We start from the raw sequence: 27026 nt of genomic DNA, 5'->3' as shown, positions 1-27026 counted from the left end.
GATATTCTCTGATGTTTCAGTTTATCTTCTCAAATCTCCAATCATATGTCCTTTTCGAAAGAGACCTATGGTCAGAAGAAAACTGGAGATGGCTTACAGTCACAGAATTAAAGAAGAAGTTTAGACTGGGGGAGGATGCCTTTTGCCTTATTCTCAATTCATAGCCTTTTAACATAGTAAAATAAACAATACAGCAGCTGAAATCACATGTAATACATATAACAACTTTCTGCAGTGTGCAGACAGGTGAGGAACCATACCAAACCTGTACATAGGATTTATGTGCATTCTATCAGGGCTAGAGTCTTCAGGGAATGGTCAACAGTTGTTATGATGGATGATGTCTCCACCAAAAGAGGGTACGACTAGACTTAAAAACGCAGTCATCAATGAGAGAAGGAGAGAAGCTCATTTTAGCTTCATCCATAAAGCTATATTTGCCTTTAACATTCCATCTAAATACAATGCCCAGGCTGACGGTCTGCTCAAATGTCAGCTTAGAAAAGCAGACTTGCTGCACTGTGTTTGGAACTGTGTGGAAAACCAAAGATATTGAAACGAAGAAATTATATACATAACAAAATATGGCATATCCATCTACCTAAAGATGCACAGCTGACTATATACCTAAATACATACAAAAAGGGGAATGTGGTACTCAAAATACTCAATGCAGTAACAGAAAAATAGACACATTTTTATTAGTAATAAATATAACAAAAATCACAGAAAAAAATGGCAAAATACAGTAAATAAGGTGTCAGACTGACAGAAACGAACATATAATAGGCACAGGGTATAACCATACAGAGATAAGCAGTAACCACATAAATAACAAACACTAAAATTGCAGCATACACCCTTATGATGGAACCAAATACCAGTGAAAGTACATACCCATATTATAAGCCACAAAATGAGGTGCCTATGGCCGTTGCCTGCTGACACCGCCCCTATATATCTCAATTGTATGCAAATTGTCACCATTCTTGCTACAATATTATAATCGCTGAATAAATGTTCCAAAGAATCCTCCTTTTCTGAAATCATAAGGCCTGTCTCGGGGTCTCTCATATAAACTTTTTATGTGACGTTCTCTGCTTCTCTAACTCCTTAGGATAGTTCATCAATATTTTTAGACCCAAAAATCCCTTTAAAGAGCTATAAGGACACATTTACATCATGTTTTTTTACATCCCCTTAGCAGATCCATTAATCAGTTGTAAACAATGGATGCAAACAGATGGCCAGATATTTACATAGAGTCAATATTCCTTTTTTTAAAAAATCCATTTAGCAGATCAAATGCAAAAAATAGATAAAATTGGATTAAACAGATGTCCATCTGTGAAAGAATTTATCTGGGAAGTTTAGATCCACTTACCTGTTCCTGTGAAATCTTGATGATGGATGGATCATGTGATTGGATCATGTGATTGGAAGCAGTGATCCAACCCCTCGGTTCCTGTACCCCTCCTTCCTTCCTGAATCTCACAGGTACAGTCACTACTTGTTCTGTAGGGGCTTTCTGACTATGCTCGAAATCCCAGGTCCATCATCAAGAGTAGAGACGGGTGAATCAATTCAAGAATCAAATCAAGAAACAAATCTTGGGACCGAACCACCCAAACCCAAAATAAATCCTGAAATAAATCCTGAAGGGTTCACCCATCTCTAGTCAAGAGTCTGCTGGACAAGTATGTGAATCTCCCTGCACAAACCCTTTATCTTAAAGATCAGTGTAAAAAAAATTGATACATTTCTGTTTTTTGATGGACACAAAAGTATGGTATACCATGTTTTTGTGTCCTTTAAAAGCAGTGGACAGAAACTGATCTAGTTACATTGATCTCTGCATCCGTCGAAAGGATCTGCTAAGCAGATGTAAAAAAAACATGATGAGAAAGGATCCATAAAAACGTAGTACATCAAACTTTTGTGTCCATAGAAAAACAGCAGATAGGAACTGATCTGCTTTTTTCTTTACATTGACACTATGTAAACAGATGACCATCTGTTTGCATCCAATTGCAACCATTTTTTGCATCTGCCCAAATGTATCTGCTAAAGGGATGTAAAAAAGGAAGAAGGTCCAAAACCTAGAAGTACAAATCTCTCCATTATCTCTCCAGGTGGTGCTCATTCCCTTACAAGTACCGGAGCCTACCACCTGGTATATTGGCCTAATTGCTTGTAGGTCAGAATCATCCTGATGATTTCTACTATATTTATGAGCAAAACATGTTGAGGCTATGCAGGGGTTGTTGGAGAATGCTTAAAGGGTAGCAAAAGGGGTCTATTAGAGCACAGTGATCAGAGTTAGGAATGGTGGAAGGGAACTTTGTGTGCATGGATTGATCAGAATCTTCCTTATACAATACAATACAATAGAATCGTCCCTATCCGTCTGCTGTGGTTCTGTGTATATATATAAAATTAATATTTTTTTAACGTTGACAAAACCGCTAGACTGCAAGACACTGCAGTGAGGTCCACAAGCCCCAGCAGGGAAGCCGTCTGACTGCAAAGCGAACTTCCACTTAAACTGCACTGGCAGTGGTGTTTGTGCAGTTCGTGTGTGAACAGCCTACAATCAACTCTTACCAGTTAACTTCACTGGGAGAGCGAACCTGTGTATAGCTGCTGAGTGAAGCCTAATGAGGCCTTGCAAAAGTCATCTGCAAACTATCAGCAGAGAGATGGACCCAGCACCTGCTTCACCCGGTTACACAGGAAAGGCTGCCAGGGGTTAACCGTCACCCTTGGTCAGCAACACAAAGGACTCCACAATAGCTTGGAGCTACCAAGTTGATGAAAAAGTTCTATAGGCAATTCAGGCCCCTACTGGTAGAGCCAAAGAATCCTAACTTAGATTCCTGACCTGACAACCTGCCTTTCACAGGAACCTAGCCCTCACCTCCTGTCTCAATTTTAGTTAAAGTGTGAGCACCCGGCGGGCGTCGGCTCACAATATATAAAGGCAAGTCCCCACCCACAGGGGAGGCAGCATAACCGCACTGGACATGCAGTATGGGCAGAATGGGACTTAGCCTCTCAGCGCCTCCAAAAGGTCTGAGCATGCTCAGTAAGAGAAGAATGGCACTTAGCCTCTGAGCGGCTTCAAAAGGTCTGAGCATGCTCAGTCGGCCGAAAGCTGGACTTAGACTCCAGACACCTCATTGCACGACGTCGAGGGCTGGATTGGCCCGCAGGTGGCGCTATGCACTGTACGGTAAGCCTGCGGGACCCCATCCTAACACCATCCTACATATTACACCAGTAGATCCTATCTCCGTTGCCTGTTCTCCATATACCCGTTTGATTCACACATGTATAGGCTTGGACATTGAATCACTGATCAGTGACGGGGGTTAGTGGTATGGAGATAAGCATGAGATCTCCTTGTATCGATTAGATAAACATTAACTTATATTTGATACTGTAGCTATTTCAGTGTCTCCTGAGTGTCCCGAGAATGGATATGATTAATGGATTACCTTATTTATTTTACTGGGGAAATGATGTCACCCATTATTTTAACAGAAATGAATAAAAGTTACATTTTATATAGATAATGCTCTTTGTGGGGAGCCCTGTGTGTATAGAAATTATGGAAGAGGTACAAAGTTTTCCTTCTTACATTTATTCTATTCTTCCACTTCAGATTTTTAGCCTTACAACTACTGATAAAATACACCTTTGTGAAAGTCATCTTACTTATCAAGAAGAAAATACAGTAGCCTACAAGTGATTAAGGGAATTGCTATCTTTAGTGGTCACTTTATATTTGTTGTCGGCACACATGCCTTTTTGCTCTTTACTTTTGGTTGGCATCAGATTTAACTGCCCTTTGTCCAATGTGTTTAAATCCAGTTCTTACCAATGGCTTTACAGAGATCACTGGATCAATATCTAGAATTACATAGCTATTTCAGGCTAACAATGGGTGCATATTATACTCTGTTCCAAAGCATAGTTCACATACCACACTTACATTGTTAAGGCCATAGCAAACCGTTATCATACTCTATCTAAGATTTAGAGTGGTAGCTGTTAATGTCCATCTTGTGGTCTGAGGTGCGAGAATCTTTGCATGGCTGAAGTCCCGGCTGTCTGAAGGGGACATTCCAGAGACGTGTCAGCCTGTTGCTTATTACAGCATTGCCATCACTCATGGAAAAATTGACTGACTGTCATCACTGCAATACAAGCATTGATATGTCATAAACCGCCAGTGAGAGGGTTTAATTCTGGATTACTTGCGGATCACTTTTAATGACATTGAGACTTTTGACTTTCCTTGTTACTAAGTTCTTTCCTGTACCATCATAAATCTCATATAAACATAAGACAGAAGAATCTGGAAGGTCATGTCCGTAGGTTCAAATAGATGGTGGTACATTTCCTTACATAATTAACTCTGCTATGCATTTTAGGTGGATTTCCATGTAAACTATGACCAGCGTGCTCCTAGGATTCAGCCGAAAATCACGTCCATATCGGAGATCGGAATGGGTTTTATATGAGAACAACTGAAAGTACTTTCAAGTTTAAAAACTAAAGTACGTGTAGCTAGAGGGGAACACGTGGGGCAATGTGTCTTGGGCACAGTTAGGATCTATAGGGAGGGGCAGCTGGCCTTAGTTTAGTCTTAAAGGGGTTGTGCAGGGCCAAATTGATTTTTCATACTGGTGACCTATCCTGTGTAATATGTGGTACCTATCCTGTGGTATATGATCTGTTGGGGTCAGAGACCCATTTCCCTGCAGTTCCCTGGAAACACTGCTGTGCAGTGGACGGGGCTGCTGCGCTGTTCCTATTACTTGAATAGGAGCAGTGCTGCACATGCTTTCTGCCCACTAATAGCTTCTGATACCCAGAGCTTACTAAAATCGCTGATCTCTGTGGGATCCAGGTTTCTGACCATGACAGATCATGTACTGATGCCCTTTTCTGTGTGATATGGAAACTTTTATACAAAACCGTCTCTTAGATGGGTAAAAACAAATGAATAGGGTTGAGCGATCGTGCTTGGAAAAGATCGGATTCCGATCGGCGATCGAAAAAATTTCACGATCGCGATTGGAATTCCGAACACAATCTTTTTATGTGGGATCGAGATCGGTGATCTTTTCCCACAATGCTTTGCTTAGCCTTCACACTGAGTATACGCTGTATACTCAGTGTGAAGGCTCCGCTGCAGTTCCATAGGAATGAATGGAAGCAGCCAGCACACATCCTTAACCCCCTGCGCGCCGGCTGCCTCCATTCATTCCTATGGAACTGCATTTTTTTTCATTAAAAAAAAAATCCTCTGGCTACTTTAGTGATTCACTACACAGCGTGGATTCTAACAATTGTTAGAGTCCATGCTGTATAGTGAATAGGATTGCTTTTAAAATCCGATTTCCGATTAATAAAAAAATCCCATTGACTTGCATTGGGATCGGAATTGGGATCGAGATCGGGTTCGAATGAAAAATGATCGGAAATCGGATTTTAAAATCGATCCTGAAAAGTCAAGATCAGCTCAACCCTACAAATGAAGCTTTATTTAGAAGTGAGATTATGATTATTTTCTTTATCGGTGGATAGGTCATGAGTGTGAAAAATTAATTTGGGTGTGAACAACCCCTTTAAGGCACTTTTGTAAGTGTGTCAGGCAGCTGCAACATACATCTGCTATTATACATCTATTATACATCTGTTGCCTTGCCAGTGTAATAAAATGAATTTACAGCCTATCGAAATATGTATCTTAATACTATCCATCCCCCATACATACAGTGACCTGCTCTCTCCCTAAGCTTCTCCCTTGCCAGACCTAGGAGGACAGAACTGACTTCCTTCAGGTGCAAAACGCCTCCTCATATGAGAGATACTTTTATTATAATCTTTTTGGAGGCAAATTTATAAAAGTAATTGTGTGCTTACGGTGATTTACATAGTTTTTGTTCAATGTTTTATTGAAACACTTTGATAACAAATCATCATTCATGTATGTTACATTAATGGAACCAGTTTGTTTCTGTGTGTGTCAAATACTGTGTCTATACAAAAAAAAATGCACCAAAATTGCCTATGTGATTGCAGCTATAGACAAAGAATAAATACTCTAAATGGTGACTTTTATATATTAACGTACCTACTATGTCACAAGTCACACTTAGAGCTTGTTAGAGCTGAAGCACACAACATAACAAATTACTACCTGTGAGGCACAGAATATCTGTATAAGACAGACATTGGTTCGTTCAGCCATTTTGTTCTGTATCTTCCATGTTTTAACCTTTGGATGACCTTCCTTGGCTTTTAGAGGTAGAATTTTAAGTAAATGTTAATTAGTAGAGATGAGCAAGTACTGTTTGGATCAGCCGATCCGAACAGCACGCACGCATTGAAATGAATGGACGTAGGCGGCACGCGGGGGGTTAAGCGGCCGGCCGGCGTCAAAGCGGAAGTACCAGGTGCTTCCATTCATTTCAATGCGTGCCTGCTGTTCGGATCGGCTGATCCCAACAGTACTCGCTCATCTCTATTAATTAGTGCAGTTTCCCATCAGAATCTTTTGAGAAACCTTGAAGCCTATGAGAAAGTTTTAATAAGATAAGATAAGATACGATAATCTTTTAATAGTCCCACAGTGGGGAAATTTCAGATACTCTATATTCCTGGCAGGACATGGTGATGGGTGTAGTGTTCATTAAAATTGTTGTGTGGAGCATTCTCAGAGACTACTGGCTATAATGAGTAGAATGATTTAATATTGTCAGGTGCTTAAGATGGCGGACATGGATATTCATGTGTTAACCCCTGGGTGCATGTGCTTGTCATATGTAAACACCTATTATATTCTCTGGCCAATTCTAATACATATTCTTATGTGATGTATTTTGTGATGCTTAAGCTGGCATAAAGCCATTATTTCCTTTTATATAACTGTTTGCTTGCAATAACTCAAGATCCATTTTAGAAACAAAATCGTGTGTCTGTCTCTGTGCATCTCGCTTTAATTCGGCACCTTAAGGCATACCAGGAGAATAGTTGGCATATTCCCCCTACCGTAGTTCATTTTAGAGGACCACAGTCAGACAGGGAAATATGACCAACACATGGATCATTTTTCCTGTCCTCAATATAATCAAATGAAAGGGCCCATATGATGAGGAAAAGAATCTCTGAGCAGAGCAATGTGTTCAGTGTCATGGACTGCTATGAAACTCTTGGTGGATGATTATGATGATGGAAATAAAAGAGCATGGACACATTTAACATTGAGTCTCAAACCTCACTAAACAAGTGATGACAGGTGGGTTTAAAACTTAAAGACTTGGAAAGTCACACTGCTGGCATTGGTAACACTTTCCCCCTTGTGTCCTAGCATGTACTGTCATCAGTCATCCTTCAAAGCTTAATATAAAACAGTTTACAAGTATTATTATTATTATTATTATTATTATTATTATTATTATTATTATTTATAGAGTGTCATTAATTCCATGGTGCTGTACATTTGAGGGTTTACATACAGTACACAAAATATACAAAATAAATACAATACTAACAGTGACCAACTGGCACAATGGGATAGAGGGCCCTGCCCGCAAGGGCTTACAATCTGAGATAGTATAAACAATCTTGTAAAAAATAGAAGTTTAGCCACTAAAAACAATCCATTGCTTCATACATTGTGTACAATAATACTTGCAATAATATGTGCAATCCAAAGTATCATTATGGAAATCTGCACTGTCCTAATGTGCGCTAGTTTTGCACACTGTGCTTTAGCTGGTTCAGTGTGATAGCTTCAGCATTGTGCTACTTTTCCATGCCAACCAGGTAAGACCTCATGTCGTACTGTGATCTTCAATTAGGATGCATCATCTTGTAGAAAGTGCAGTACACATATGGACAGATATGAAGTACGAGTCTGAATATAGATAAATATATCTATCATTTAATAATGACCAAGCCATCATTTCATTCAGCGTAGCTGTATAAATGCTTGTAGAAATATCCTTTATATTCACTGTCCTGCTGCACCTTTTTGACTGGCGCTACCAAGGTGCAGGCAAGCAGTGGGTCTGAATAGAGACTGAATTACCTTCTGCCTATCTTCCCTCTCTGACTTGGGTCTCAGGAAGACTGTCTTCCCCAGAACTATACAACACTTCTTGTTATCATCACACTTCCTCAGGACTTTGAATAAATTGCTCTGTTGGCAAATCACAGATGATGTTAGATTACACCAGGTCACCGAGGACCCGCCTATCCACCTGTCTTGGTTGGAATACCCACGGCCTTATTCCACAAATTATCTCTTACTCCCCTACTCTCTTCCCCTATGACTGATCTTGAAATGGCCCACATGCACTTTCTACACTTTATAGCATACTCCTCAGGAATTCTACATCAAATTGCAGCCCCTACGCAGGCTCCTGGGAGAAGGGCCTTCTGTGACTCTTTCTTGCTGACTGGGACAAATCCTTTTTATTTGCCCACAAACTCCCAATGCCTTCCAATGTGCAGGAATAAACTTCAAAATTCTGAGATGATGGTATCGATGTCCTGACCCCCTCCTAAGATTCTATCCTAGTTATCTCTGACCAATGCTGTCGCTGTGGGTCTGAGAGGGGTACATTTTTTTCACATCTGGTGGCTATGTGATACGTTTAAGCCCTTCTGGGACACAATGTGAGTTGACATTTGTTTCTGTACTAGCAGTGAGATTCGGGACTGGTATTTTTATATCATGTATATTATATAGCTGATATCACTGGAAATAATTTAGATCTCACTGTAACGCTAGTGTCAGATGAAAGAAGAGAATCTCCTCTTTCATATGTCACAAAACAAGTTTCTATGTTTTATAGTATCTGAAAGTTAATTGTTTGACGTGACCCTCCCCTACACTTATTTTTTTATGTAGATTGTGAGCCCCATATAGCCCCATATATGTTTTCAGACATATTCACTGCCTGATTTTAATGATAGCAATATACTTATTCAGTTTACTTCAGGAGTGTAGAATGGGAATTCATGGCTGGCTCGGTCTGGCCATTATCTGCCCATTGTTGAGGCTGTATTCTGTAAGTCTATGACACAAGTTGGGTGTTGTGCACTTGGGATTTACTTTTGAACATATAATCTGGGCAATATATTGCACTATGTTGACAATGTGAGTGCTATTCATCTTAGAAATGCATGGAACTAGATCTGTAAGATACCTGTAGACAACAGTTCTGGACACTTCTGCTTTGATGACTGTCTGGAAAACATTAAACAGGTATTACCATCTCCAGGATCCATATGTCCATATTTAAACTTTTGACTTAAAGGGGTATTCCAGTTAGTGGTCCCCATTCAAATGATTGGAGCCATGCACACTGTACAACCAGACGCTCTGGCCATAACTGGGATTCAAAACACACTGGCTCTTGAAATCCCACCAGTCAGCAGGTTACCTTATGAGGGTAAATTGTTGTAACTGGAATATCCATTTAAGGTCACTTAAGTGTTTTGCCCATTACATTGCTTTATATATCTTGATATAAATATGATGATAAATATGTCATCCATGTTTATAGCTGGTTGTCTAGGTTAAAGACCACTATCTTGCTATTTAGCTGCAGTGTTCAGCTGACTCAACTTCTCTTCCTGGCCACATTTATTCTCCATGGTTCACTGTGATTGATGGATAATAGCTTGGAATTTGCACTTAGCTGGTGAGCCTCGAAAAGGCCTAAAACACTGATTGATCTCTGTTATCTCTGTATGGAAATCTCCAGCAATATTAATTTTGGAGCTCTATTACCCTGAGCTAAAAACCACGAAGTGGAGGGGAAAGGTTACAAGAGAGAAGGTGAAACATTGAGATGGGAAGTCTCTTTAAGACTAAGTCCCCACATAGTGAGAAGTAGCAAAAAAAAAGATGCGTTAAGGACCGCAACAGGAACGCATCACAATATTTTCCGCAGTGTTTTTCACAGAAAGTTTGCAGTTTTCCTCGGAGGACTTTCTGCCTCAATTATACCGATATGGGAAACACAAGTGTTTCCATAGGTATAATTGTCATGCTTAATTCCTGTATATAGTGACAGAAAATTCATCCTCTATCCCGTTCCAAGCATTTATTTTAACCAATTGGTCAGAAGGGAATAGGGATAAAGTAGCGTCACATATTTACATGGATATTGCTGACATATGGAAGCGGATAACTGGTTATGTGTTATGTTTGTGCTGGGTGATCACTAAAAATGGTAAGACATTATTCTACCACACTTTACAAGACAGAAACATTATATTCTCAACATTTATGTGGTGGTAAAGAAATTGATAAAAGACTTTCCATATTTAACACCTTTAATAATATACATAAAAATACATAAGTATGCATGATATACTTTTTACATTCAGAAATATATTTGGTGAGTGATGTATCATTATGAAGTTCTGGGTAAATAAATGCATGGTGTTCTTTCTTCACGTACATACTTATATCCTCATTTTCACAGCCATAGCGAAATACACCCTTATGGTAACCTTTACTTCACAAACTTAAAAAGTAGACTGTGCATGGCCGCTTGACCCTTTATATTGTGTACTTTAATATCGGGCTTTCAGTAGGTGGTAGGTTTTTTTCTCTATAATATGCCAGAATATATCAAACAATGGACTCGTTATATTTTTGATAAAGGTCTTGTATGAAATCCTACTGTAGGATTAACCACTCAAGTCCCCATTGCTAGTTATAGCTGCATTTGCTTTTGTCTTCTCTCTCTGCAAGTTGTAGAATTCTACTATGATTTGTATTATTTCCAGGTAAGTCCTCATTCACATCTTCATCGGTAATCTGTTGGGGGGGAGTCTGCATGGAGACCCCCTTCCCCGAACGGACTACCGAATGCATTTGCAAGCGGTGTACAGTGAAAGCATATGGATCCCCATAGACTATAATGGAGTCCAAGTGCTTGCAATGAGATCTCCGCCGGGAACATGCGGACAGGAAAGTACTTCACAATCTACTTTCCTGTCCGCATGACTCATGCGGAGATCTCGAGGCAAGCACACTTACTCCATTATAGTCTATGGGGATCCATGTTCTTTCACTGCACGGCTCTTGCTAATGCATTTGGTAGTCCGATCGGGGAGGGGGTCTCCATGCGGACTCCCCCAAACGGATTACCTAGACTCAGATGTGAACCAAGGGTAAGTCTTGACTGGATTTTTAGAAGAGAGAAGTGAAAGCCTTGCTTGCCAATGACCGATCACTTATACACTGATACAGGGAAAGGTGTCAATGATCCTATGTTGGCAGGGTTAACAGGACTCTCATTGTCTCTCCTAGGAGTCCTCTCAGAATTTATTCTGCTTTTTACTGCAAACAAATACACAGATGCTATAACAGTCACTTGCTAATACCTTTAATTGCACACAGGAGAATAAAACCATTAATCTCTACATTCAAATGACCAAGGTGCAAAACGCAAATAAAAAATGTGCGTTTTTCACAGCCAACTTGCATCCAAGGAAAATCCATTTTCACAGATTCGCCATACATACAGTGTATGGAGAGATCCTTGAAAACCGACAAAAATAAGACATAATCTATTTTTTGATGGTCCATGACAGCAGACCATCAAAATATGATCATATAAATAGCCTCCATTCACTGATATTGAATTCAATGCTGTCATGTGACGTGTGCTAAAAAAATGTCCATCATACTGTCTTGTGAATGTCGCTTAAGAATCAACCAAATCACACCATAGTATACAAAGTCAATAGAAACTTTCTGGTTTAAAATCTTATTTTCAGTGTTGGTTTGAATAATAAAAATCTATTCATAGTTATGTATTATAGACTTGAAACCAATTTGTCTACAGTCAGTGTGCATTATGTACTGTAGTATGTAGTATGTACTGTAGGTAAATGAACAAAATGTTTAAGCAGGGCATGATCATTATCTGTAATAGCTATGAAAATAATCTGAAATATAATAGCATAGATAATAAATTACAGCTTAAAAAAAGGCAATAAAAACAGACAAAATATCCTATAAAAATTCACAGTTACATATTCTTAGTGTGTGTGCTTAAAGTGTTTGTCCCGCTAGTATTTTGTACATAAAGAGGTTGCTTGGTATTTTTATTAATAGCCTTAGAATAGACCGTTGTTGAGGGGCGAACTACCGGAACTGCACAGATTAGCCATTTGGAGCTGCGTTAGATTCTTGCACTATATAGTGTACAGAGCCAAAGCAGATAAATCTGTACACTGTATGGTGGCTGGATGTTGTTTCCGCAGGTCAGCTCACTTTGACATCAATGGAAAATGAGTTGTAATAATGCCCCTTAGCCCCTATACAGGTTATAAAGCCTTCGCAAACTGTATAGTAAAGCAATCTAATGGAGCCCCCATGAGAAGTAGCTTCCACTGATCAGATATGACAACCCTTTTAATGCATACTGCACAGAGAATTTTACCATTGTATTTCATTAGGAGTCTAAGCTCCGATAGATTTATATGGAACTCTGAATTCCTTGCTTCTAAATGTACTAAGCATTGAAATTCTAGTGGACCCCATGTTCCTATAGGGATAGCAATAGGCTTCCATTTGCAGGGAACCGGTCGAATGGAAAATGCTAGTCAATCTGCAGGAAGCATGTTGTAGAGCAGAATGAGCTGAGCAGATCGATGTATAATTTTGTGGAAAAAGATTGATTATAACCTGCCTTGTATTCATTGGAATTCCTTCCTCTTTGTTGTAAAGTCAAAGAGGCGGTCCTATCAGTGAGTGACAGCTATCTCTGTATTCACAGTCATGGAGGACAGGCTGTCAATCACTGATAGATGACAAGAATGACGTCCTATCAGTGATTGACAGCCTGTACTCCATGACTATGCCTACAGAGATAACTGGTGGGACGGCCTTTTAGACTTCTCATCAAATGACAGGATATATTAAATTCTTTCCCACAAAAGTATCAATTTGCTCAAGTCCTTTTGGGCTAACTTCCACTGTATTTTTCATGTGAGGGGTTCCCTTTAAGTACAGATGATTGCACCCCGTAGCGCGTTGCATGTAATATAGTATGCATTACCAATAGCTTTATTTATTGCAATAGCTTTAATTATTGCTTTGTGTTATTATAGTCTATGTTAATCACAGTAAATCCCATTCATCTCATAGCGGTTCTGTCATATTTTCATGTATTTGTAAGAATGGGTTTGTACTTTATGTACAGCATTCGACAATGCGAGGCACCTATTATAGGGCACGCTGTGCCTGTTTCTAGTTTTGTATAATAATACCCCCCTCAGCTCTTCTGTGCCACAGGCTCCTGCAATACAAAGGTAGAACAATGATTTGCAGGGCACACTGGCACAACAGGGCCCAAGGCATCACTCTTCATTTCTCGCTATGTGCACCTAGAAGCAAAAATAATTCATGACTAAGAATTCATCTCTCAGCACACGTTAGAGTTGCTTAATTTGGTTGTTAATGACAAAAGGACATTGCACACCTTATAAATATGCATGTTGAAGGAGCTTCGTTTTATAATTTATTCAATTCTATATGCTAGGTCTTCTGTATTAGCAATAGGCTGCTGGATGAGATGACTGATTAATTCTGATAATAACAATGTCATAATAATTATTTAAAAAGTTAGCTTTTCTATATTTAGGTATTATGTCTAAAGTCAATTAACTCCATCAGCATTTGTGGTATCAGCCATGCACGACTCCATTTAACATAATAATATACAGAGCCGAATTTTTAGCACTAATGAAAGAGACGTTTAGTAGCAAATCCTTAGAACTTGTCTTCAATGCGTTTAAGCCGCTGTATTCGCTTTGGCTTCATGGTCTTTGGCATAAAGTTGCCTCTTTTGTTCCTCCTGTAAGGACTGTAGCATATTGAGTCTGAATTCCAGTCGCTGCCTCCATTCTTCTCTTAATCTGGAATAATCCAAGGTATAAACAATTAATTAGCAATTTAGTATTTTAAAATCATATTTCATTTGTTTCATATCTTATATAACAATTATAAAATAAATCAAACCATTTAGATCACAATGGAGGTAGGCTGTATTAGGAGTAGACAAGTAGACATATACAGTATGTTTCAGAAGACCGGAATATTTGACAAAAGTTCACATAAACTTTTCAGAAACTTTTTACAGTACTACAACATGATGGTGACAGCTCAATAACTTCAACAGAATATACAACTCTAGAGTCAGGATACTGTGATAATGATGGTATGATGATATGAGCATTGGTTATTCCCATACTCTGACTGTGCGACAATGTGCTCATACCAGGTGGAGACATTACATAGAATTATGCATATAAAGAACTGGTTGTATCTGCCATGTACTTAGGGCCCCTTCACACGACGTAAGCGCTTGGCTCATTCCGCTCAAGCCGGCTTTACGAGCGCTCCCATTGAAGTGAATGGGAAGTGTTTAGAAGCGCTCGCGTGTACAGCTCGGAATGAGTCGAGCGCTTACGCCGTGTGAAGGGGCCCTAAGGTTAGACTTCAGCTTTCTGCAGTTCCATTGGACTAGGTTTTGTGTGTCTCCGCAATTTCACATTTGGTTAGCTGGAGGTCCACCATGTAGATGAAGAAGATTCCCACAAAAATAGATGTCCTTAATTCCTAACCTCTTTCTATTGCAATATACAGAATTCTATGATTCCACTCTATACTTGTTTCTTGTCCTCATGCTTGTACTGTTATATATTGATATATTATTATACCTTTGTCTTTCATTCCTCTAATTGTTGTAGATTTTGTAATTTTTGCACAGTCATACTAATAATAATGCTGTAGTGTTTTATTCTAAAGATATGAATATGTTATATTGTTGATTTATGACAGTTTGAGAACCGTGCATTCCTTATGTAACCTAATTAGTCACAGTATTAATATATATATATATATATATATATATATATATATATATATATATACAGTATATATATATATATACTTGCAGTTGTACATTTTATTACTATTTAGGTGACATTGTATCACAGCGGGTGATTTATCAAATGAAACATCAAGAGAATGGATGAAATGACAAAGCCGTGTGATCCTGGTTGATTGAAAAGCATTGCTTGTCATCGGTCTATGCATTTAAATAAATAAGGTAAACTGATACTGTACGTGAAAAGTGGCAGCGGCTTGAAGGGTATCATAACACCAATACATATTACATATTACAAGACTAGCTGTCAGCAGAATCATCTGTATGTGAAGCTTGCAAAAGGCTCGCACAAATGGATATCATGTATCATCAGCTTAACATGTTTCCCTTGTTTGTTAATGATGATGTGAAAACACAAGTGGTCAAATTAGGATAAATCCTGGATGAACACAAATAGGGTATATGTTCTGTGTAAATGACACACACACACATATATTTTTATATGCATGATATATAACATATTCTACTTACTGTATTTAATACCCTTTCTGTATTCTTTTTTATTAGTGACAAGCAGTCCACCAACACATATGGCATCCAGGGCCACTATACATAATAAAGAACATTTTCTGTATAACAAATAAGGCAGATGCTTAGTTTCCACATTGTAGATTTGTTCTTGTAGAAATTTTCCAAATTTAGGGGAGCGATTGATAAAAATGTAGGAAAACAAAGATGGAAGAATAAGCGTGAAGGATCCTTCACAGAGAATAAACTTGCCCTACACGTGTTTCAGTTCCTTATTTGCTTAGATCTAGGACCACAGTTTTATTCCTTATGTTATTAACTTATTCAGTGAATATCTTAATTTCAAAGATAATTAATATTGATAATAAAGATTTCTAGGCCCTATGGGTAGAAACTGGCAAAATGCTGGATCCGCCGCCACCGCCATAGTTTCCCTTTTGAAAATCTCCTATTTAGGACATTGACAGAGGAGAAAGAGCATGGCATCTGTGTCTCATCACTTTACAAGCATAAAGGTCAAGAATCAGTTTATGAGGAGCAAAAGAAACTCAATACAGCCACATTCACATGACTTTCGGAACTTAAAGGACTTTTCCGCTTCAGGCAATTCCTACTTTATAGAACGATCCTTTGTCAGTCAGCTGATAAATAAGTGCCTGCGGCTGGGACCCTCCAGACATCAACATGAATCTGTGGGGTACCTGGCAGAAAAAGTTTAATTTCCTAACAGCACAACCACAAAAGAAAACTAAGCGTTTAATGTCCATTCCAATCAGTTTATTGTCTGTGTAATGCAGAACACAGCACAATCTTATAAGGTAAGAGAAATTTTTTGGTAACCACATTCTATAATGTCACCTATAGACTTAAAGGGGATGTCTGGTTTGGCTAAGGAAATAAGGTGAGGGGCAGTGGCGTAACTAGGAATGGCAGGGCCCCATGGCGAACTTTTGACATGCCCCCCCCCCCTTCCTGACTGACACTAAAGACCTCGACCAACCAACCTCCGCCGCATTCCTGCGCACTCTATTATGCCCCATAGTGGCCCCTGCATACACCATTATGCTCCATATTGGTCCCTACTCACAGTATTATGCCCCATAATGAACACCCATGAACAATTATTATACTCTGGGTTCTTTTCAGACCCCAGAGTATAATAATTGGAGACCCTGAAAGTAACTGCTTTTTAATGCGTATAGGTTTCTGTGTGGTGGGTCCCCAGCAGACTCCATGAACGGAAACCTGAACGCAGATGTGAACCGGGCCTAAACATCACATTATAAAATTCAATTCTAGTATGTATAATGGTAGACATGTATAGAAGCAAATACAGATAGATAGGAGATAGATGGATAGATAGATAGATAGATAGATAGATAGATAGATAGATAGATAGATAGATAGATAAAGGCAGGCGTGCCGTGTCGGGTGAGAGCCGGCGTATCCTCCTAATGCCCTATAATTTATTCTCACGCTGCTTTTATGATGGGTAAGCTTTACTCTTCAATATGTATATGACGTGTTGTACACCTTGTGACTGAAACTTACTATTGTAGAGCAAGCTCCATGTACATTTTATATTTTCCTTGCACTTTAACCCCTTAGCGACCCTTGACGTAACTGTACGTCATGGGTCGCATGGGGATGTATGGAGCGAGCTCACACGCTGAGCTCGCTCCATACACGGCAGATGCCGGCTGTATCATACAGCCAGGACCTGCCAATAACAGCAGCGGTCGGTGCCCGAGCCGATCGCTGCTGTTAACCCTTTACACACTGCGGTCAAACGTGACCGCAGTGTGTAAACGGCGCCGGCGGCATGGGCGCCGCCATGTTTCGCCGATCGCCGCCCTCCTGAACGTCACATGAGGGCGGTGATTGGTTGCTATGACAGCCGGAAGCCTATTGAAGGCTTCCAGGCTTGTCTCTGCACTAGATCTATTAGACGATGCCAGAGGCATCGTCTAATAGAAGTGCTGCGATTTTCCTATTCACTGCAATACTGTAGTATTGCAGTGAATAGTATGAGCGATCAGACCCCCTAGGTTTCAAGGTACCTAAGGGGTCTGATCATAAATGTAACAGAAGAAAAAAAAAAGTTTTTAAAAGTATTAAAAAAATAAAAAAAATATAAAAGTTCAAATCACCCCCCTTTCCCTAGATTAGCTATAAAAGTAATTAAAGAACATTAAACATAAACATATTAGGTATCCCCGCGCTCCAAAATGCCCGAACTATTAGAATATTAAAACATTTATCCCGTACTGCGAATGGCGTAGCGGCAAAAAAAATAAAAACCGCCAAAAAGCGTTTTTTTCAACACTTTGCCTCCTATAAAAAATTGAATAAAAAGTGATCAAACCATCAGATCTTTCCCCAAATGGTATCAATAGAAACGTCATCTTGTCCCGCATAAAAAGACACCACAACCAGCTCCATACATGGAAATATGAAAAAGTTACAGGTGTTAGAACATGATGACACAAATTTTTTTTTCTATTTTGCAAAGTTTATCATTTTTTTAAAAGTATCAAAACATTTCAAATACTATATAAATTTGGTATCACCGCGTTCGTACTGACACGTAGAACACAGGTAACATGTCATTTGTACCAAACAGTGAATGCTGTAAAAATTAAACCCATAAGAAAATGGCGCAAATGCATTTTTTCTCCAATTGCACCTCATTCTGAATTTTTTTCCAGCTTCCCAGTACATTGCACAGCATATTGAATGATGCCATTACAAAGTACAATTTGTCCCGCAAACAATAAGCCATCATGTGACTCTGTGAACTGAAAAATGAAAAAGTTATGGCTCTTGAAATGTGAGGAGGGAAAAACGAAAATGCGAAACCAAAAAATGGCCGGGTCCTTAAGGGGTTAATAGTTTATAACTTCTAATTGTGTGTTTGGCCACTATTCCATCATTATTACATTGAGTCCTTTTGTATATCTGCAGACGTCTGCATACACAATTTACTATACTACAACTCTACCTAATCCTGTTGGTATCAACTGTGTATTTGGATCTCACTGGTTAGCTGACCCATTCGGTCTATGTGCTATAGGCTTATAAATGTACAGCTCTTTACTATCTGTATTTTATTGCTATTTAGGGCACCAATGGACACTTCTGTTGTGCTCATTTTTGTATATCTACTGTTGCTATTTGCATCATATATTTTGTATAATTTTTTTAATGTGGTAATATTAAAGTTTGTATATTTTATTCATTATGAATCTTGGTCTTTTATGACCTCAGTATTCTGAGTGTCTGTTTACCTTTTTTTTGGTTTTTCTAGATAGATAGATAGATAGATAGGAGATAGATAGATAGATAGATAGATAGATAGATAGATAGATAGATAGATAGATAGACAGGTAGATAGATACGGTAGATAGACAGACAGACAGATGATAGATAGACAGACATTGATATGCTGTATATACTTACACATATACACATCTACTCACACACATACATTCATATACATCATATACACACACCTATATACACACATACATGACTCACACAGTATATAAAACACATAATGTAAACACATATACACATCTATACATATTTTATCCAAAAATATACTTACATGTAGCGGTGTTGCTCTGTCTAGCAGTGAAGAAAGCAGATACATCGCACAGGATGTCTCCCCTCACACTCCGATACTGAGGAGGGGGAGGGGTGGCACAGGAAGCTGCTGTGTGCGGAAGCTTTTACAAGAAGCATCTGAAGCCCTGCATCTAGCAGTGATTTGTCTACTGCCGGTAGGGAAGGAGGGTGTGGGGATATTAAGGAGCCTATTAAGGAAAAAAACCCGCAGGGGTAGCGGCTTTCACCGGGCCCCTAATGTCCCGGGCCCTGTGGCAGCTGCTACCACTGCTACCACGGTAGTTACGCCACTGGTGAAGGGGCTTTTCCATTTCCTCAACTATTAGGCCTTATACACATAACAGTACCGTTTTTCACTGACCTAACATCTGTGAATAATGTCTGTATCAGTCCATTCAAGTCCACGGAAGGCCAAAGAACAGCTAGAAAGGGTATCGCTCACTCTTTGATAACTACACATTAACGTGTAGGAGTGAATTTCACTTGTGGTGGTGCTACAAGACAATTGAGATTTTGGTGCTGCACCATATTTTACTACTGATTCCTGGGAGACTGATTAGTGGGAGGCCTTATAATTATTTATGGGCACCTCAAACACAAGGGGATTGTGATAAGGAGGGACTTATATAGTGATGGCCAATTCTTAGGATAGGCCTTCGACATGTGATCATTGGACATCCAGCATCTGCAGACCACAGACCTGCCATTTATTCACTGAAATTCCTTTTTCTTTGTCGAAAAGTCAAAGAAGCGGTCCCATCAGTGAGTGAAAGCTATCTCTGTATTCACAGTCATGGAGGACAGGCTGTCAATCACTGATAGATGATGAGGATGCAGTCCTATCAGTGATTGACAGCCTGTACTCCATGACTATGCCTACAGAGATAGCTGTCAATCACTAGTCGGACCGTCTCCTTGACTTCTCATCAAATGACAACTGACAGGATACAGTCCTATGAAAAAGTTTGGGCACCCCTATTAATCTTAATCATTTTTAGTTCTAAATATTTTGGTGTTTGCAACAGCCATTTCAGTTTGATATATCTAATAACTGATGGACACAGTAATATTTCAGGATTGAAATGAGGTTTATTGTACTAACAGAAAATGCGCAATATGCATTAAACCAAAATTTGACCGGTGCAAAAGTATGGGCACCTCAACAGAAAAGTGACATTAATATTTAGTACATCCTCCTTTTGCAAAGATAACAGCCTCTAGTCGCTTCCTGTAGCTTTTAATCAGTTCCTGGATCCTGGATGAAGGTATTTTGGACCATTTCTTTCTACAAAACAATTCAAGTTCAGTTAAGTTTGATGGTCGTCGAACATGGACAGCCCGCTCTCAAATGATCTGAAAACAAAGATTGTTCAACATAGTTGTTCAGGGGAAGGATACAAAACGTTGTCTCAGAGATTTAACCTGTCAGTTTCCACTGTGAGGAACATAGTAAGGAAATGGAAGACCACAGGGACAGTTCTTGTTAAGCCCAGAAGTGGCAGGCCAAGAAAAATATCAGAAAGGCAGAGAAGAAGAATGGTGAGAACAGTCAAGGACAATCCACAGACCACCTCCAAAGAGCTGCAGCATCATCTTGCTGCAGATGGTGTCACTGTGCATCGGTCAACTATACAGCGCACTTTGCACAAATAGAAGCTGTATGGGAGAGTGATGAGAAAGAAGCCGTTTCTGCACGTACGCCACAAATAGAGTTGCCTGAGGTATGAAAAAGCACATTTGGACAAGGCAGCTTCATTTTGGAAACAAAAATTGAGTTGTTTGGTTATAAAAAAAGGCGTTATGCATGGCGTCCAAAAAGAAACAGCATTCCAAGAAAAACACATGCTACCCACTGTAAAATTTGGTGGAGGTTCCATCATGCTTTGGGGCTGTGTGGCCAATGCCGGCATCGGGACTCTTGTTAAAGTTGAGAGTCGCATGGATTCCACTCAGTATCAGCAGATTCTTGAGAATAATGTTCAAGAATCAGTGACGAAGTTGAAGTTACGCCGGGGATGGATATTTCAGCAAGACAATGATCCAAAACACCACTCCAAATCCTCAGGCATTCATGCAGAGGAACAATTACAATGTTCTGGAATGGCCATCCCAGTCCCCAGACCTGAATATCATTGAACATCTGTGGGATGATTTGAAGCGGGCTGTCCATGCTCGGCGACCATCTAACTTAACTGAACTTGAATTGTTTGTCCAAAATACCTTTATCCAGGATCCAGGAACTGATTAAAAGCTACAGGAAGCGACTAGAGGCTGTTAACTTTGCAAAAGGAGGATGTACTAAATATTAATGTCACTTTTCTGTTGAGGTGCCCATACTTTTGCACCGGTCAAATTTTGGTTTAATGCATATTGCGCATTTTCTGTTAGTACAATAAACCTCATTTCAATCCTGAAATATTACTGTGTCCATCAGTTATTAGATATATCAAACTGAAATGGCTGTTGCAAATACCAAAATATTTAGAACTAAAAATGATTAAGATTAATAGGGGTGCCCAAACTTTTTCATAGGACTGTATATTAAATTCTTTCCCACAAAATTATATCAATTTGCTCAAGTCCTTTTGGCCTAATTTCCACTGTATTTTTCATGCGAGGGGATGATTGCACCCCGTAGCACGTTGCATGTAATATAGCATGCATTACCAATAGCTTTATTTATTGCAATAGCCTTAATTATTGCTTTGTGTTATTATAGTCTACGTTAATCACAGTAAATCCAATTAATCTCATAGCAGTTCTGTCATATTTTCATGTATTTGTAAGAACGGGTTTGTACTTTATGTACAGTATTTGACAATGCAAGGCACCTATTATAGGGCGCGCTGTGCCTGTTTCTAGTTTTGTATAATAATACCCCCTCAGCTCTTCTGTGCCACAGGCTCCTGCAATACAAAGGTAGAACAATGAGTTGCAGGGCACACTGGCACAACAGGGCCCATGGCATCACTCTTCATTTATTGAGCCACAGAGGCAATGGCATTCATGAGTGCATGGCCTCTTCCCTGTGCAAATGTTAACTGGTCACATGGTACAATAGAACCTCAGTACCATTCAAATGGTATGGTCTGAGCTACAATATGAAGCACAACTCTTAGAATATGTATGACACTATGTTTGGTATTCAGTGAAAAGGCCATATCACTCACCTGAATGCTGGGGCATCTTAACTCAGCTGATCAGTGGAGGTCCCGGGCATGGACCCCCACTGATCACATATCCTAAGGGTAGGCCATCAATTTAAAAACTATGGACACCCAATGAACCCCATTATAATAATAATAATATAATAATAATAAATTTTATTTATATAGCGCCAACATATTCTGAAACGCTGTACAATTTGTAGGGTTCAAATACAGACAGAAAGATACATTACAAAGAAAGTCATTTCACACAATGGGACTGAGGGCCCTGCTCGCAAGAGCTTACAATCTATGAGGTAGAGGGGGTGACATAAGAGGTTATTGTCCACTGTGCTCTGTGTGCTGTTTTAGTGGTCCGCTTCTCAGTTGTTCAGGGTCCCCCGGAAGACCCAAACAACAGAGAGACAGCGCTAGTGTGAACCTAGCATAACATTTGTGTGTGGTAGAATTTCCTGTGAAATATTTGTGAAACACAAGGACATCTGATATACCTTTCTAATATCATGGCATAACTTTATTTGTAACTCATCTTTGGATTAATATACAAACATGAATCATTTCTGAAAATAACATGTTCTCGAACTGAACAGTCATTTTTACTTCCATTTCTCATAAATGTATCTTAATAATTTCCATTTGTCAGATGGAGCACATTTAATTGCCACCATCAATATGTATATAGGAGGAAATGTCTTTCAGCCTTGAAGACGGGGCAGAAAGTTCATTTATCAATCAAGGAAATCAATTTTCTATATCAATGAGAAGTTATTTTATTTCATAAATCTTGTCGTGTGGGCAATTTGTGTTTGGCTGATGTGGTTGGAGCACATAGCTTGGAGGGGTATGCATCTGCACATTTTTTAACTGCTACATAAGCTCATTTTCAATATTTTGCGAGGCAATCTTGTTTTGTGTCTTATCCAGCAATAACCTTGTACAGAATTTCTAATGATGATGGTTAATAGAATATGTTATTTATTTATTTGTGTTCGAACATTTACTGAAACATATATTTACATTGAAAACTCTTTACTAGGTTTTACTTATTTTAAGGCAACATGGTGCAAATTACAGAAGCTGTCCCTTAAAAGGGTTGGCCACTTTCATACCAATATTGAGAAACAAATATTATGGTTTGTATAATAAAAAGTTGTACAATTTTCCAATATACTTTCTGTATCAATTCCTCACGGTTTTCTAGATCTCTGCTTGCTGTCATTCATTCTGTTAATTCTAGTGGATAAAAGTCTGACCATGGTCATGTGATTTACGGTCCATGGTCATGTGATTAGCACACAATTGCCGCTCGTTATAGTCACAGCACAATAACCAGACAGCTGCCTTGTAGTCATCTGTTCACCTGTGTGCTAATCACATGACCGTGAACTTTTTATTATACAAACCATAACATTTGTCTCTCAATATTGGTCTGAAAGTGGCCAACCCTTTAAATCCTCAAAAGGAAATAGATACCCTACAATACAGGGCAATACACCCCGAGATACACCCCGAGATATGGAAAGGCCCTTTTTATAAAGGAAGAACTACATGCAGTAATAAGTAGTGCACATTACCTTGCAAATGCATAGTAACGTCACAGCAATTAAAAATTGCTTGCAGTTTTTCTGAAAAACCCTCCAGCCCAATAAAATATTCACCTTAGATTACAGAAAGTGTACTTTCAATTATAAAACAACTTTTCATAAATGACAGTACAGTACAGAAACATGGTAATATATCTTGTTAAAGAAGCATGTTTCCTTCTCCACTCATCAGACTGAGTTACTTTTTATATAGAAGTCTATGGAAAGGGGAAGAGGAGGCTGCTGGAAATGGCATACGAATAGCTGCAGCTGCTGAACTCTGCTATAGAGTCAGTCTTTTAACCCCATTCTCTCTGCACCTATTTTGATGATGTACTGAAATGATTGAAAAATATTCAGAATGGGGTGAAATTGGATAAAAACTCTGCCGTAATTTGACATTTTAACTTTTTTTATATTTCGGTGTACAGGGCAACATACAGTGCCTTTTTTGTGGGGGCCAGATATATTTATTTATACCATTTTATTTATACCATTTTGCAAATGTCTAATATTTTAATAATTTTTTATTCAATTTTTATGGGAAGTAAAATGGTGAGAAAACGGTGGTTTGGCACCTTTATGTTCACAATATGGGAAAAATATAAAAAAATGCTTGTTTCAGGTGAATGGATGTATAATTTGATTATGCTTGTTTTTTATGTATTTATTTTTATTTCAAATGTAGGGTAAGAAGTAGACTTTTTTTACCCTTATAAAACTTTTTTTTTAAACACTATTTTATTTTAAAGGACTTGAATTTGCAATCCTTTTATTACATGTTCCATATCCCGCAATACAACTATATTGTGGTCTGTGGGTGATTCTCTTCATAGTTATTGAGGCTGGTTATAGAGCAGCCTCAATAGCTGCATTCATATGGCAGGATAGGTAGTTTTTATAAGGCTTTCAGAGGAAAAAGGTATGGGGCTGGTGGGAACTGGCTCTGGGGGGCTCCTGGACACTTCATGGGGACATTGCATAAATCAATGCCTTCAAGTGAACTCTTGATTGTGGACATTAATTCTGGGTCTCTGCTGTGCAATACAGTGGACACCTGATGGTGATGGCGGCCGCTATTTAAAGTTTTGCTTTTACCACATGGCCAGTAATGACATTCATGTGAAATTAATTGGAGTTTCATTTTAGGAGAAGAACATTGTGTGACATCATCCTAAGGCTGTGTTTATATAGTGCCGTTTTACTGAAGAACTGAATGAAGTTTTTAATTGCAGTAATAAGTACCACAAGTTACTATACATTTCACTTGGATGGTAATGGCCATTAAATTGAAAATTTCTGGTTTGCTGGCATAGTAGAAATGTCCTGTTCATTATTTCAATGAAAAACCACATGCATGCAATTCTTCAGCAAAAAAGTACCATGCAAACCCAGTCTAAAGCAAAGGCCTCATATTGCTGAAACACTGAATTTTATAATATCAGAAAAGTGAATGAGATTTAATTAATAACATATACATTGTGGATAAAAAGAGATGCTGGAAAGTTGTGCTTTCAAAAATGCAGCATGTTAATTTTAGTTGAGGAATTGCAAGTATTTTTCTATATATTTAATAGTGGTAGAAAAATGCAGCATAAATAAATGCAGTAATGCAGAAAAAAAACGCAACACATTTTCGCTGTTTTTTTTTTTTTTTTTTAACTGTGGTTTACTGCATGGGGCTGTAGCCTAAGTCTTTAGCTCAAGTAGAGACACCGAAAAACTGAAGTATTGTCTCATATTGACAAATATTTTATAAAAACAAAATAATATACGTTCTTCAAAATCAGAAAGGACATACATAGTTATGATATAGCTGTAACGGAAAACTTACTTGGAAAGTGCACTCTTATGTCTCCTAGCATCCTCAACTTGATGTTCCATTGATTGTTTCTCGATTTTTTTCTCCCAAAAGTTTTTCAAACCATCAGCATCATGGGACATCATTTGTCTGCGGCTTAAAACAGCTTTGGCTTCCATTTTCTAAAATGGAAAATAAAGAAATAAATTTGATTGGCATAAAAATCGCCAAATTCAGGAGTATTTCAGACCATCTTGGTGTATCTAGTTTTCGAAAAAATTTTGCTAGACAAATAGCCGTGGCTTAATGGGACAAGGGTTGTGGCTTAATAAGGAACGACCCCTCTGACAGTACAGGACTATGTTAGAGTACTGTCGGGAGTGTTCCAGTGATGATACTGAGCCCAGCTAGATTGGCAGGAACGCCCTTTTGATGGTGGGCAGTGATCAGTGCCGAAACTAACAGTACCAATATCTCCAGCCCTGGGGCACATAACATGAAAGCAGACAGTGTGCTGAATTCAGCGCACTGTCAGCGGCTTTCTAGCGGTATATAAAACCACATCTGAAGGAAGACATGAAAGGTCCTCTTTAAAAAAACAAATCATACATGTCACTTTCACTTTGACATAACTTCAGCTGTGTTTGCCTTAGAGAGGTAGAAATCTTATGCACAGGTTCATAGGAGCCCTAAAAGTGTAATACACTATGTTTTAAAGGGATCCTATCATTAAAACTCAGTTTTTTCTGCCTACCACATAGGAATAGCCTTAAGAACGGCTATTCTTATCCTACCTTTAGATGCCTTCTCCGCGCCGCCGTTCAGTATATAATCTGTTTTTTGTCGGCATGCAAATGAGTTCTCTCACAGCACTGGCGGTGGTCCCCAGAGGTCAAACAGCACTGGGGCGTCCCCAATGCTGCAAGAGAACTCTACAGTGACGCCTCCATCTTCTTCAGGAACGAGTCTTCTTCACGTGTTCTTCCGGCGGTGGCTTCAAACTTCTAGGCCTTGGACCAAGGGCAAAGCTGACTGCGCACGCCTGCTGGCCACAAGAAAATGGCCACTTACACACTATTGTAGGCTGCCCGAGGCCTAGAATTTGAAGCCACTGCCGAAAGAAGACGCAAAGAAGACCTGTTCCTGAAGAAGATGGAGTGCTGTTTGAACTCTAGGGCCCGCCCCAGTTCTGCGAGAGAACTTATTTTCATACCGACGAAAACCGGATTACAGTGGGGCAAAAAAGTATTTAGTCAGTCACCAATAGTGCAAGTTCCACCACTTAAAAAGATGAGAGGCGTCTGTAATTTACATCATAGGTAGACCTCAACTAAGAGAGACAAAATGAGAAAACAAATCCAGAAAATCACATTGTCTGATTTTG

General features: G+C 39.0%; 1 protein-coding gene across 1 annotated transcript; it reads right to left on the bottom strand.

Moving 5' to 3' along the window:
- Positions 1–13717: 13717 nt before the first annotated feature.
- LOC142208958 (protein FAM240B-like) lies at positions 13718–25821 on the bottom strand. Its single transcript, XM_075277863.1, has 2 exons — positions 25676–25821; positions 13718–13962 (listed from the first exon to the last, which is right to left on the bottom strand). The coding sequence occupies exons 1-2, from the start codon at positions 25819–25821 to the stop codon at positions 13839–13841; spliced, it is 270 nt and encodes an 89-aa protein (XP_075133964.1). The 3' UTR covers positions 13718–13838.
- Between the last annotated feature and the right edge of the window lie 1205 nt (positions 25822–27026).

Source organism: Leptodactylus fuscus, chromosome 1 (assembly GCF_031893055.1).
Source record: "Leptodactylus fuscus isolate aLepFus1 chromosome 1, aLepFus1.hap2, whole genome shotgun sequence".
NCBI classification, from domain to species: Eukaryota; Metazoa; Chordata; class Amphibia; order Anura; family Leptodactylidae; genus Leptodactylus; species Leptodactylus fuscus.
The sequence above is the reverse complement of the archived record's forward strand: the minus strand, read 5'-3'. Positions and strand labels throughout refer to the sequence as shown.

Coding starts and splice junctions, on each gene's coding strand:
- LOC142208958 (XM_075277863.1), bottom strand. CDS start 25,821: ATGGAAGCCAAAGCTGTTTTAAGCCGCAGACAAATGATGTCCCATGAT. Junction 13,963..25,675: donor CATAAGAGTGCACTTTCCAA/GTAAGTTTTCCG, acceptor GGATTATTCCAG/ATTAAGAGAAGAATGGAGGC.